Source organism: Pseudoliparis swirei, chromosome 8, assembly GCF_029220125.1.
Source record: "Pseudoliparis swirei isolate HS2019 ecotype Mariana Trench chromosome 8, NWPU_hadal_v1, whole genome shotgun sequence".
NCBI lineage: Eukaryota > Metazoa > Chordata > Actinopteri > Perciformes > Liparidae > Pseudoliparis > Pseudoliparis swirei.
Genome location: NC_079395.1, coordinates 15062124 through 15075237, shown reverse-complemented (window position 1 = coordinate 15075237; position 13114 = coordinate 15062124). Strand labels below are relative to the sequence as shown.

Sequence of the window (13114 nt, the reverse complement as noted above, 5' to 3'; positions counted from 1 at the left end):
CATATCCCTCAGGAGTCACATAATCTCTTCTTGCCAGCCCACCTACCTCCTAATAACCCCGGTGTTCAGTCCCTTGTTCTTTGTCTCGGGGCAATATAAGGAAAGAGGCCGCGCCTGCATCAATCAGTCGATGGAAGGGATGGAGTGAAGAGTCGACACCATTTACATCAACGGGTAAGATGCACTTTGCTATCCATCGCTAACACACTGTTTGATCTGCGCTCCTCAAACGTCCACTTTTCTCCCCTACAGCTCATTGTGTGAAGCAGTCAGCATGCCTTCCGTTCGCCTCGTCTTCCTCGCCGCCCTCCTGGTGGTACAGATGACCGCGCTGGCCTCCAGCGCCAGAACCACACGCTGGCCCAAGCCTCAGACGCCCCGGCGAGCCGGGGGTGGGGGATCCTCACGCATCCCCACCACCAGCCCGTCTCCTTCGAGCAGCCTGCCGATGGATGAGACGACGGAGGTGACGATGGACGCTTTGTCCACGTCCCCCACGGTCAGCACCACCTACTCCAGCGACAGCTACTCCACTGAGTTCCACACCGATGCCTTGGCGCCGCCCGGGAACACCCTCGCAAACTTTACCCTTAATTTCAGCGAATGCTTCTTCAACATCTGTGAGTGCTGTCCGCCAGAGAAAGTCCCCGCAGGGCCCATGGGGGAGAGTGGGCCACCAGGACCACAGGGAGAGAGGGGCCCTTTAGGTAAGATGGTTTATCATTTTCAGTCAAATTACCTTTTGGAGGTCAACATTTGCTCTTCTTCATACTCCTCTCTGTTTTTGTTCAGGGATACCAGGAGAGGCAGAACCAGGGCTCAGCGGACCAGCAGGACCAGCAGGACTACCTGGCTCCAACGGACTCAATGGCGACATAGGTACGGGGCAGCAGGAGAGTTTTTGATCGCCTCGCTCCGTTTCTCTCTCTTTTCTTGCAACACGCCGCCCTGTGTGAGTATTTGGCTGGATGCCAATTTCGACACTTTATTTCTCAAATCTACCACAGGGGACAAAGGTGCTCAAGGACCGGTGGGTCTTCCTGGTGCCCCTGGCGTCCCAGGAAAACCAGGAGATAAAGGTGTGTATTGTTCGTAAAAAAAACTCCTTTAATCATACTGAATTAGATGAGATTAAAGTATGTATAAAATACACAATATAAACAGACGCAACGGTATATTACAATTGGAAAATACAAGTATTCTAATGAAAACATGTCTTCCTATGTGAATATAAACTTTCTATAGGAGATCTGGGCCCCCGAGGAGAGAAAGGTGAAAGTGGCTTGAACGGTCTGAAAGGGGACCCGGGAGAAAGAGGAGAGCCAGGCCTGAATGGGACTAAGGGCGACACCGGGCGAGAGGGGCCTATGAGTCCTCCTGGGGTCACTGGGACAAAGGGTCAGAAAGGTGAACAACTTATATGCGAGTGTTTACAAGGCGAGAAAGACCGTGTGGGGGAGCCCGGGCCCCCTGGGCCCCCTGGTCTGGGAGGGGAGATGGGAGAGAATGGAACCGACGGTGAAAAGGGAGAGAGAGGGCTGCCGGGGCCTCTGGGTGGGAAGGGGGATACTGGTTCCAGAGGGACCCCAGGACCGTCAGGAGGCAGGGGCGTGGCAGGGCAGAGGGGGGAGAGGGGAGGCAAAGGAGTGCGTGGGGCCCGGGGCCCCAAAGGCCCGCCAGGTCAGAGTGCGAAGCAGATCCGCTCGGCCTTCAGCGTGGGCTTGTTCCCCAGCAAGTCCTTCCCTCCGCCCGGCCTCCCTGTGAAGTTCGATAAGGTGTTCTACAACGGGGAGGGGCACTGGGACCCGGCGCTCAACAAGTTCAACGCCACGTACCCGGGGGTCTACTTGTTCAGTTACCACATCACCGTGCGCAACCGGCCCGTGCGCGCCGCCCTCGTGATTAACGGAATACGGAAGCTACGAACCCGGGACTCCCTGTACGGCCAGGACATCGACCAGGCCTCCAACCTCGCGCTGATGCAGCTGAACAAGGGCGACCAGGTGTGGCTGGAGACGGTGAAAGACTGGAACGGAATTTACTCCAGCAACGAGGACGACAGCACGTTCTCTGGCTTCCTGCTTTACGCAGACTCAAAGATCAAGCCGATGGATAACCTGTGAATGCACCCGTTGACCTTGAATTAGCCCTGATTGTAACTTTCTTGTAGACTCTACACGACCTTTAGCCTATCACACTGCTCTGTCAAATTAATGTGATTCAGCTCAATGCATCTACCCGCTGCTGTCGCGCTAATACAACCACGTGTTTAGCTTGCCTTGCTGTATTTGGAGACGGATGAGGCTTGATTATAATGCTGTATGAATACATCAGTTCTTTTTAACAATGCATTAAAAATGGCGATGCTTGAAATGGATGACCATTTGGTTTTATTTATAAAGGAGCAAAACTAGAAGCTCATTCATGAGCCATTAGTCTCTCCAATTTGAATAGATAAACTCTGTGTCACAGAGGCCAATACAAATTTGGGAACAATTGAAGTCAATAATCCATGATTGCATTCGGTTCCCACTAGAGGGTGTAAGGTGTCCAAGTTATGTAAAGAGGTTTTGCAGAGGATTGTTAAATGCAGAGAGTACAGAGAAAGTAATACAAATAGGTTGCAGAAATTGAATGCAAATGTGATGTCCAACATTTAAAATTCACAAAAGAATCGTACTGACTCCACATGTTGCTGTCCACTTACTGCAAAACAACAGGCGATCAATATTAATGCAGATTCCATTCACTCAGGAGGATAGGAGGATACTTCGTGCGGACTCTCTCGTCATTCACTGCAGCTCTGTTTCTGTTATTTCAGTGAATTTGGTCTTAAACGGGGATTGACGACATAAACAGTGACATCCTGGTTTTCTCCTAATTTTCTGCGAAGATTTAGATTTAGAGCCACCGGAACACAGATGACTGACAAGGGTTTATAAAAGCATCACCCAAGCATATTAAAATATATATGTTTAAGTCTGGTTAAGCCATTAAACACACAATAATAACAGATTGGCTGCCCTATAGAAACAAACACAGAGCTAACCCTCTGCACCAGGGACAGATGACAGATCAACACTGTTCAGTTCAACAATTATCTCATTAGACTAAACAATCAAAACCTTTAGAAGATGAGACACTTCCTAAACAGCAATCCAGTTGTTAGATGAATTTAATGTCTTAGTTTATTTCTCTGAGAGGTTACTGGGACATGTTCCTGTTGCGCTGTAGGAAGACAGCAGAGACACTGCATTACATAGTTCTACATTATTTATAAGGATATTAGATTTTCACAGGCGAAAAAAAATCCTTTCCGACCACTGTGTCCTGATGTGGACCGCCCTGAGGGCCGCCCTCGTGGGCCCCAACTCCAACCAGCAGCCCTGTTTCCCCATCAGTTGTGCTGCCAACATTCCTCCCGCCGTCCTGGTCCTCCAGGAGGTTGGAGAGGAAGCTGATGTACTTCATGGCGAGCCGCAGGATCTCGTTCTTGCTCAGCTTCTTGTCTGGGGGGTGCGTGGGGATGAGTTTACGAAGCTCGGCGAAAGCCCCGTTTACGTTCTGCTGCCGCCAACGTTCCCGACTGTTAGAATTGTAATATAGTAGAATTTGTAGTATTTTATTACTGAAAATATATATCTTACATGTACAGTGATTAAACCGTAGCGGGACGTATATATTAATAATGTTCATATGATCATGTTTTGAGTATCTAATTCATCTTAATCGATTTAATGCAACAATGTGACTTCATATTTTATTGACCTGTTCGCACAAAGATGCACAATGCACGATTATGATGAATGAATAGGAACATCTGACCACAATGTTTGCGTGGGGTTGTATTAATAAGTAAGTAATAGGATAAGAGATTGCCTTTATTACACTATTCTGTTAGGATGTTGTGTATTGAAGTAATTTTTGTCCAAACCCTTTTGGAAAAAAATGTAACACACCTGAATGTGTGAGTTATGTCGGAGGGAAGTGCAGTCGTGACACATAAGAAATCTATCGCATAATGTTCGCTTACTGCTGAAATATATATTCATATTCATTCGGTAGAATTTTCTCTTTGCAATCATTTACTATATCTCTTCTTATTACTAATTCTATCTCACACATTCATTGTTATTTTTACAATAAAGCCTTAAATTGAACCTCCATCCAGGAACGTTATATTTATGTATCCATACTAAACGCTTCAGAGCCGATAGCATTTATAAATATCTCATTCAATTTTATACAAATCTGACCCGAGAACATTCATTTTTCCTGAGGGAGACACATGCAAGAGTGCACACTTAACCAAGATTGTAGCCGGTGGCACATAAGAAGATGAATAATTACTACGACATGAAATATATGATATAATAAACATCGGAGATTTGTATTTTAAATTTGGTATGTTGTCAAACACAGCCTGCATTTCTATATTTGTGTCTTTTATTGAAGGAATGTTCAAAAGCAGGCGACTCTAAATTCAATGACCAAGCGTTGGATATGAGTGTAGGTCAAAAGTCAAGAGAAGATAAATAAGAAAGAATCTAAAGAAATGAAATGAAAATATGAGATAAATAAATTTAAAGTGTCATTTTGGAAAGACAGTGGCTAACGGTGATCAGTTTCACAACAGATTTAATCACTTCTGTATGACTGATAATAACAAAGGAAGGAGTTTATTTTTCAGCTGACTCCGGGTCTTTAAAGCTAAACATTTCTCTCAATTGGACAAACCTTATTGATTGGAGGAAAAGACAATCTGGACAATTGAAGATTTACTTTAATTAAGAACAAAGGTAACATTTTGCAACAGAAACATAACTCTGAAACCAGTTACCAGTCTGAAAACCAGTCTGAAACCAGACCATCTCTCCTGGTTAAGGACATCAATTTACCTCAAATTTCCATCATATTTATGTTGTTGTTGATGATGGCGCTGTGTGTGTGTGTGTGTTAAAATGTTATTTTGCTTGTTTGTTTATAGGCCTATCTGTGGATATGTGTGTGCGTGTGTGCATTTATGTATTTTCTACTACTCTGTGTGAAAATATAAATAACTACCTTGGTGGTGTGTGCAGTGTAATCTGCTCCCAGCAGGCTGGATTCCCACTGTGAGAAAGACAGTATATTGTTCCTGCAGCACCACAGATAACAACTCATTAGCATACTGAATCATTTGGCTGCAAGAGCCACTCTGCCACCCATCTGCACTGAGCTGATAAACACACACACACACACACACACACGCCAGCTCTCTCTCGCTCACACACACATACACACACAGCACTATGTACAGAAAGCACATACACACTCACACAAGCCTCTCATCCCCCTCCCTTTCAATCCCTCACATGCACACGCTGTATCCCTCTCTTTTTGTGTGTTTGTGGAGAGTGAGGAACACTGAAGCAGGTAAATGTTTGGCAGGCATTAACCCTGAGGGCCTCTCAGTGGAGTCCCAGCGCAGCCAGAGCAGAGCGCAGGAGGGGTCCCCAAACACCTGGATGTCTCTGATGCTCCCTGGAAGCAATTCTAGTTTTTAGAAAAGGCCTAAGAAGAGATGTTGTAGTTTTAGTGGTGGCAAAGTCGGCCGTGTGGAGTTGTGGAACATGTCGGGGCATATGGACCTTTCAGGAAAGTAGCATTTATCCGGCAACGCAACAACCCCTCTGCTCATTTCTTCTTAATGAACATAACTTTTTCGATTGCGTAAGTGAATAACTTTTGGGCGGCGGGGGTCTCTCAACCAATGCGGTTGTTTCCCAATGTGTACAGACACATCAGTGTGTAAACGAGTGCAGCGAAGGCTGTCAAAGCCACTTTCACAATGGCAGGATATCCTGCAGGTCACCGAGCCGCGTTGACCTCCACAGGAAGTTGTCACTTGTTGGGTGGAAGTGAGGATTCCAGCGTCCATTGGGGGAGTTCCAAGAGGAGGTTGTGGTTTTTTAGCTCCACACTCTGTGCAGACAAGGTGGGAAACAGCTGCTGAAGTTATGCCATTGCCTGCCTTAGAATTGTGTCAATCAGGTTATGCAACTATGAGTGAGTATGTAAAGGGTATTAAGACTCATATATGGTGAAATGTGGCAAACTAAGTTCATGTTCAGTTCCTTGGACAAAGAAGTAATTGACTTGAACCGAATTAAATCAAATGATATTGAACTGAACCGAATATAAATAATTTAACTGAATTGGATAGAAGTGGATTGAATTGCCTTGAGTTACAGTAATACAATCTGCATCTTGCTCGAGTGAGTTCGACCACAAGGCTTTTCTTTTCCTCTGCATGTTTTATTCAGGGGTTTTGTATCAAATTCATCGCTTTAACATTGGATATATTTATGGATACAGCTATCATACAACAAATATGTCATTACCAAACGTACAATGTCCCTTTACTGCAATTCATAAAATACCATAGTTACCAAAGGTACCAATATAGGCTACTAGGCCCTGCTGAAAAAGCAGAATAACCAACAACAGTGAGCAAACCTTAACTGTATTAATCAGAAAACTGCTGGTGTTGTTATGATATTAACACTGTATGTGTGTGTGTGTGTGTGTGTGCATGTGTGTGTTTGTGTGTGTGTGTTTGTCGTGTACATGTAAGCGGCAATGAAGGGATTGATTTGTGTACCTTACTAAACTACAACTGCATTACAGGTTTTTTTTGTTTAAACACAGAAACATTCATATCAAAATGACTGCATGAGTCATTTCATAATATCATACGACTCATATTTTGTACACTTTAAAAAAACACTGCATGTCTTGTACCTCCGCAAAAATCAAATAGATATATTCTCTCCCGGCAGTGAAAATGTGTAACTGTCTCTCGTCGTATTTGGTGTCATTTTCTCATCACCAAAGTGTAACAGGAGTAAATGGTACCACATTTGATGTCCTACGTTCAGTTGTTGCTTTACATTTTGAGTTCTTTGCGTCTCTTTTTTTATCTTTCATGTCTCCCAAAAGAGCATTTTGCTAGTAAACCAATTGACAAACACACATTAGTACATCTTAAACCACTTGACTTGAACTCTAGTCACTGTTGTTACATTGTGCCGTGGAAATATAATGCTATTTACAATACATACGTTACTGCATGGGTACAATAGAGTCCAGTGGGTTCATGTACGGCCTCCAACTTACTCTTGTGTCATCAACACATTAAATGTGTTGGGCCTAAATTTCCATGGTTTGCTGCATTATACTGTCAATAATAGTATCACAATTGAAGCGTCGGTCCACACTTCAATATTACACATCGAAAAATCGTTGCCGAGTGTTTCTTGATTGATGTTTAGTTTGAGTTGCCTTTGTTTGTTTATTTTTCCTTTCTTTTCCTGTTTTTTTAAATTTTAGAACATCCCATCTTTGGACTTGTAAAAAACAGGCATAGTTATAAACACCGCAGGTCAAAGACATGAGACATGCAGAATTTACAAGTCTTTCGTTGGATCAAAATTCAAACAATCACCAATCAAATGAAGCTGTTCATCAGCGCTTCCTCGGGTGTCGTGTGGAGACAGGAACATACGCCACTATCTCACCAGGTGGAGCTTGATTCTCTTTCCTACACTGGCAGCTCAAAGCTAACAGGTCCTGAGCATAGACTCCTCTTTCTTCGTCTCTCTCATTTCAGTCTCAGATGTTGGTTGTGTGGTCCGTTGGGGTCGGCATCATCGGCGACTGGAGCCATCTATAGGGTGGCCATTGCGCCTCAGATCTCTAGCTGAGAGATGCAGCGCGGGCCCACGTGAAGCCGTGAGAGTCCTTGGAGTCGGAGGCGAGTCCTGGTCCTCCATAAAGCTCTCAGGACTGCCCTCGGCATCGCCGTCAGGAAGGCTTCCACAACTGGAACCTGGGGACATTGTCTCCAGAAGATCGTCCCTGGCCGAGCCGACCACTGTGTCCTGATGTGGACCGCCCTGAGGGCCGCCCTCGTGGGCCCCAACTCCAACCAGCAGCCCTGTTTCCCCATCAGTTGTGCTGCCAACATTCCTCCCGCCGTCCTGGTCCTCCAGGAGGTTGGAGAGGAAGCTGATGTACTTCATGGCGAGCCGCAGGATCTCGTTCTTGCTCAGCTTCTTGTCTGGGGGGTGCGTGGGGATGAGTTTACGAAGCTCGGCGAAAGCCCCGTTTACGTTCTGCTGCCGCCAACGTTCCCGACTGTTAGTGAAGATACGACGTACAATCTTTGGCTGGCCAGCTAGCAGGGAAGAAGGGAGGAAAAGAAACGGACACAGAGAGTAAGAAGAAGAGGCATTGATAAGGGGAGAAGCAGAAACTGATAATGCTGTCTGCAAGTGAAATAATAGAAATGGAAAAGGGAGCCGCAGGAGAAACAATGCAGGATTTGAGGGGAAATGTGTTTAAAGCAAACGTTTAATAATCCTAAAAAAAGATCTTCCCTGAAATTTGAGTTTTTGAATGGTGGAGAATAGTGGCTTGCAAAATATAGTATAGTATAGTATAGTGTCAAATACATAGAGAAATGGTTGGTTTGGCATGCCAACCCCCAGGAAAGGGTGTAGGGGAGACTGTGTGCTCCCTAGTACATTTGCTTTGTACTTTTTATTTATTCAGATACAATAAAATATCCCACTGCAGGTATAGTCACATCCTCCCGCCCTCAACAATTGTGTCTTCCAGGCTATTGTCGCCCCTGGAACACACCCAATATCTTAATCCTTCAGCCCACTCTGCAGTAAAACCTTGGCATGGAGGCAGCAGCACCCCCATCCTCCACCCCGGCAGTGAGTGGGCAGTGATGGAAAGGAGGTTTCAAATGAAATAAACCCCAAATCTGAGAAAGTATAGCTTATTTAATGGCATGCAGGTACATGTATTTGACATTAAGATAAGCGGCATTCACTGATGCCGCATGAATTATGATGTATTTATTCCTTCTGCAAACACTTATTTATTTTAAGACATGCAACACTCAGATGTGGTATAGATCAATGTCAGAGGATGAATGACAAAAGATATGAGGAAGGGACATTTTGGAGACTTTATTCAGAAGGAGGACAGAGCAGAAGTGCGTATTACCATACTTTAAAAAATAAAAATGGACTTACCCTCGTCGAGTTCAATCTCATAAGGCGCCTGGCGGCGCTTTACCCTGTTGCTGGGGTACATGATGTACTGCTCTGACTCTCCTCCGGGACTACAGGAAGAAGACAAAAGATGCACAGGTATATGAGAACACGTGAATTTACATAATTTACTTAATTGCATCTCCCCCTCAACAACCCCCTTGTACCAGCAGCACACACACACACACACACAAACACACACATGCACACGCACACACAAAAACACACACAGATGCAATTATACGATATGTTTCCGTCATTCCTGCACACATAATTGGAAAAATAATGTCCACATATTGAATACACTGGGAAACATGCAGTATTCAAACATATGTTAAATATTCACAATAATCAAATGAAGACCTACACATTCATTACACCGCATGGCCTTTATTTGGTCTTTACCTGTTGATGGCGGCGAGAGGCTGCGCCAGGTTGTAGAGCATGGCCCGGGCCGGGACGGGAAACGCGTTTGGGCTCAGCTGGACCATTCGAGCGTCGTCTCGGAGCGGCGGCGGCAGCGGCAGCGGTGGAGGTCTGCGAAGTTCCGTGATCGGCACCAAATGGCTCTCAGTCCTCTGCTCCAGCGCTTTTATAGCGTCCCTCCTGGAGAGCTCGATCACCGGCACTTCCCTTTTCAGGTCAAGGGCGTTGTGAGAGGCAGTTTCCTTGGCAACGCCGTTGATGATGATGCTGATGCTGGTCCCGTTGTGAGAGTTCTGCAGAGGAACGTCATCGGTCTCTTCAACCCCCTTGAAGCTCCCTCCCCTCCCCTTGGCCCCCTCCCCTCTCCTCGGCTCCTCTTCCTCCTTGCATCCGTTCAGTCTGGAGATGATGGAGGAGTCCTCCCGCTTTCCAGGACCGGACTCTTCGTCGGGACTTCCAGCACGAAGCTCCAGCTGCCGTTTTTCCATCATTTTTATACCGTCACCAGTCGCTCGAGTCCACTACGTCCTAAATAAGATGTTCTGACATTAATTGATTGGTCAGGATAATGTGTGACATTCCCAATATAACCAACAACCAAGCGTGTGTTCCATTAACTTAACAATATATTGTCATTGTTATTATTATAACAATTCATTATGATTATAGTTATTGAATAAAAATGATAGTTTATTATGATCAATTACAAACAGAACACATATGCAAAGAGCAGTGGACGGGCTATAGTTGCTTCCTATCTTTCTCTTTCCTAATTACTACATTTTGCACGATATTGAAATACATTTCTATTAAAACTAAAATACAATTTTGCCACGAGGGATGATAACACTCATTCTGTCCGAGAATTCAATTTGAAAACGTTTCATTTTTCGAGGATTTTGTCATTTTTGTGACCTGTTGGAGGAGCTGTTCTTTTCGTTACACCTGCTGGGATGTGATATATTACATATAAGCTAATTATACAATCATGAAGTGTCCCCACTTACAAACAAAAATCATAAACCCGGAGCAGGAGCTTTGTCTTGTGGTTTCTGCATTGCCTGTGTTTTTCGTCTTCTAATAAATCTTCGTATCTAATAGCTAATATCTTAATTTATTTAAACCGACGTTTGAGCTCTGCTTAAAGTCATATTCGAGTATATTTTAAAAGCTTATGTCAGCTGCTGTTGCTTTAGAGGTGAAATGATCGCTTATAAAAAAAATGGCATGCACGAAGAGAGCTTCGTATCCACTCGTCGTCGGAATAAAGCTCATTTTCCCGTCTTCAGTTAATAATAAAAAATCGGAAAACACTTTGACCTGATAATGTTCATATATTCACACATATAGGTGGGATTCTCGTTTTATAGTTTATAGGCCAAGGGGCTGTTGTTAAAGCCGAACATCAAAGGTCTGTCATATGGAATAAACTACACACCAGCGCTAAGCGGTTTTAGTCCACTTAACTCGATTAATATCCTTTGAATATTATTATAAACGAATAAAAGACTGCCAATAAAAAAAGCGCACTTTTATTTCTGGGAATTGTCCAATAGGCCTCGCATCCGTTATCACATCCCGTAGCTACAGTCGGAACCTTCCGATCGGACAATAGCGGAATATATAGGCTGAGAAAAATGCACATTCCGCCGATAAAATTCCGCCGATAGCAATCCGAGTACAACCTTTAGGAACAACGAATACGATGGTTTGAATATAGAGGTGTATTTATTTTTTGCACTTACCGTTCCAGTCGTGTTGTTGATGTTACTGTGTAAGTGGAGCCATTTTGTGAGTGGGTCATCCATGTGAGTTTTTTTCTTTTTTTCTTTTCTTCTGCCAGTTGTGGAGCAGTGTATGTGTGTGTATGTGCGTGTGTGTGTGTGTATCTGAGTTATTCCTCGCTGCATCCAGTGCGCTGCCTCAGTATGGGGAGCGGAACACAGGCCGCAATGTGGCGGAGTGAGATAAGCGCACGGCAGCGGCCTCTTCATTCCCGATAAGCCCCTAAACCCATTATTTATGAAATGATTCATTATTATTTGGCTGTCGTGGGCTATATAGGCTTGTGGAGGGCAAAGCATAAAAATAAAAAAAGCAAACAGGCATAGCGCAACGGGCCCTGTAACAACGTGGTACACTGTATAGCCTGAGCCATTTGGAGGTGTTTTAATTTGATGAAAGAAACAAAAGCGCAGGTTAAGCTGTTGACCTATTTATAATTTAACAAAGGTTTTTTTTTTGCTAAGCCAATTCATCCTGCAATAAGATAACCGATGATACCAGAGGGTTGTCTCTCTCTTTTTTTATTTTCATTTTATCCTAAAATGAGTATATCCATTAATCCATATCCATTTCTGCGCCTTGAGGCTGGATGTGCTGCTGATACAATAGAGGGCTCAAATAAAGACAGAGTAATTTTGATAACGATGCGAACGGGACACAACTATTTATCAATTAACCAATCAATAAATGTACAAATGAATAGGATTCGGAATGTGCTGTTGCATGTCAGTGTTTCTGTTGAAGGGGGGAGAGGGCGGGTGAGGGGGGGGGGGTGCTTGGACGGCGGTTCCTCTGGGCCCGTGGGGACTCATGGCTGGCAGAGATAAAAGCGTATCGGCTCCTGGTCCCATCAGATAAAGGAGCCGCACGATATCAGACCACGTCCAGGACAAGATGGGAGCAGGTACATCCTAATAACGGTATTTCCACACCGTGTTTTCTTTTCTCCTTTAGTCAAATACGTTTCTGAATTTAAATAATGGCATACATTGAGTCCGATAAACTCGTATAGCAGTGCAAACTGCGTCAATGTCCACATATACTTACATAAACCCGTCGTTTGAAAAAAAACGCGAGGCTTGTAATGAGTCACGACCCTTAAACAGACCTGTTAAAGAGTCACGACCACCATCCTGCTTCCTGCCTCACACTTTTTTTTATCAGCACGGGGAAACCTGAATCGTGCCAAGATTATTGTTGCTGGGGATCACGAATCCTTTTGGGTTCACATTAATGATCTAACATTTTCAAATCAATAGGCCTAATTGATTTAATTGAGACTAATTAAGTATGAAGGGTGTTACTGTCAAATTAGGAAGATGCTCCGAATTCATATACTCTAAATTGAAATGTTTATAATATGCTCATGAATCCCACTATATATGTTTCTGTTGTTGTATGCATAATTCATGAATTATAAAGGTTAATACAATATTTTTGTATTTAAAAGAAAACATGAGTTTCCTGAAGCAATGGGAGCACGGCACACCGACAAGAAGGAATTGGGATCATGCAGAGCCCCAGGGAAATACATATGATCCATTAAAAAACAAAGAGAGATCATTATATGAGATCTGTATATGTTTAAGCATAATTTCGTGATGCAGTTGCAGTTCAGTGGAAGGCTCTTTTTTTCCAATAAATAGCTCTTTAGTTTTAGGGTCTCGTGGGCGAAGATTACATTTGTGACACATCCTTCATCAAGTCAATCATCTGAAATTTCATTAATGGAAAAATATTAAACATGCAACCAAAACTCAAGGGTCATTCAGGACTTCAAAATAAATCACAATTTG

The 13114-nt window shown here is 43.9% G+C and overlaps 2 protein-coding genes across 2 annotated transcripts; one reads left to right on the top strand and one right to left on the bottom strand.

Annotated features, from left to right (window-relative positions):
* The first annotated feature begins 274 nt into the window (after positions 1–274).
* Positions 275–2123, top strand: otol1a (otolin 1a). Its single transcript, XM_056421006.1, has 4 exons — positions 275–707; positions 793–879; positions 1008–1079; positions 1246–2123. The coding sequence occupies exons 1-4, from the start codon at positions 275–277 to the stop codon at positions 2121–2123; spliced, it is 1470 nt and encodes a 489-aa protein (XP_056276981.1).
* A 4153-nt stretch (positions 2124–6276) lies between these two features.
* tal1 (T-cell acute lymphocytic leukemia 1) lies at positions 6277–11395 on the bottom strand. The gene is made up of 4 exons (XM_056421009.1): positions 11279–11395; positions 9513–10061; positions 9090–9178; positions 6277–8218 (listed from the first exon to the last, which is right to left on the bottom strand). Exons 2-4 carry the CDS (start codon positions 10022–10024, stop codon positions 7689–7691), a joined length of 1131 nt encoding a protein of 376 aa, XP_056276984.1. The 5' UTR covers positions 10025–10061; positions 11279–11395; the 3' UTR covers positions 6277–7688.
* Between the last annotated feature and the right edge of the window lie 1719 nt (positions 11396–13114).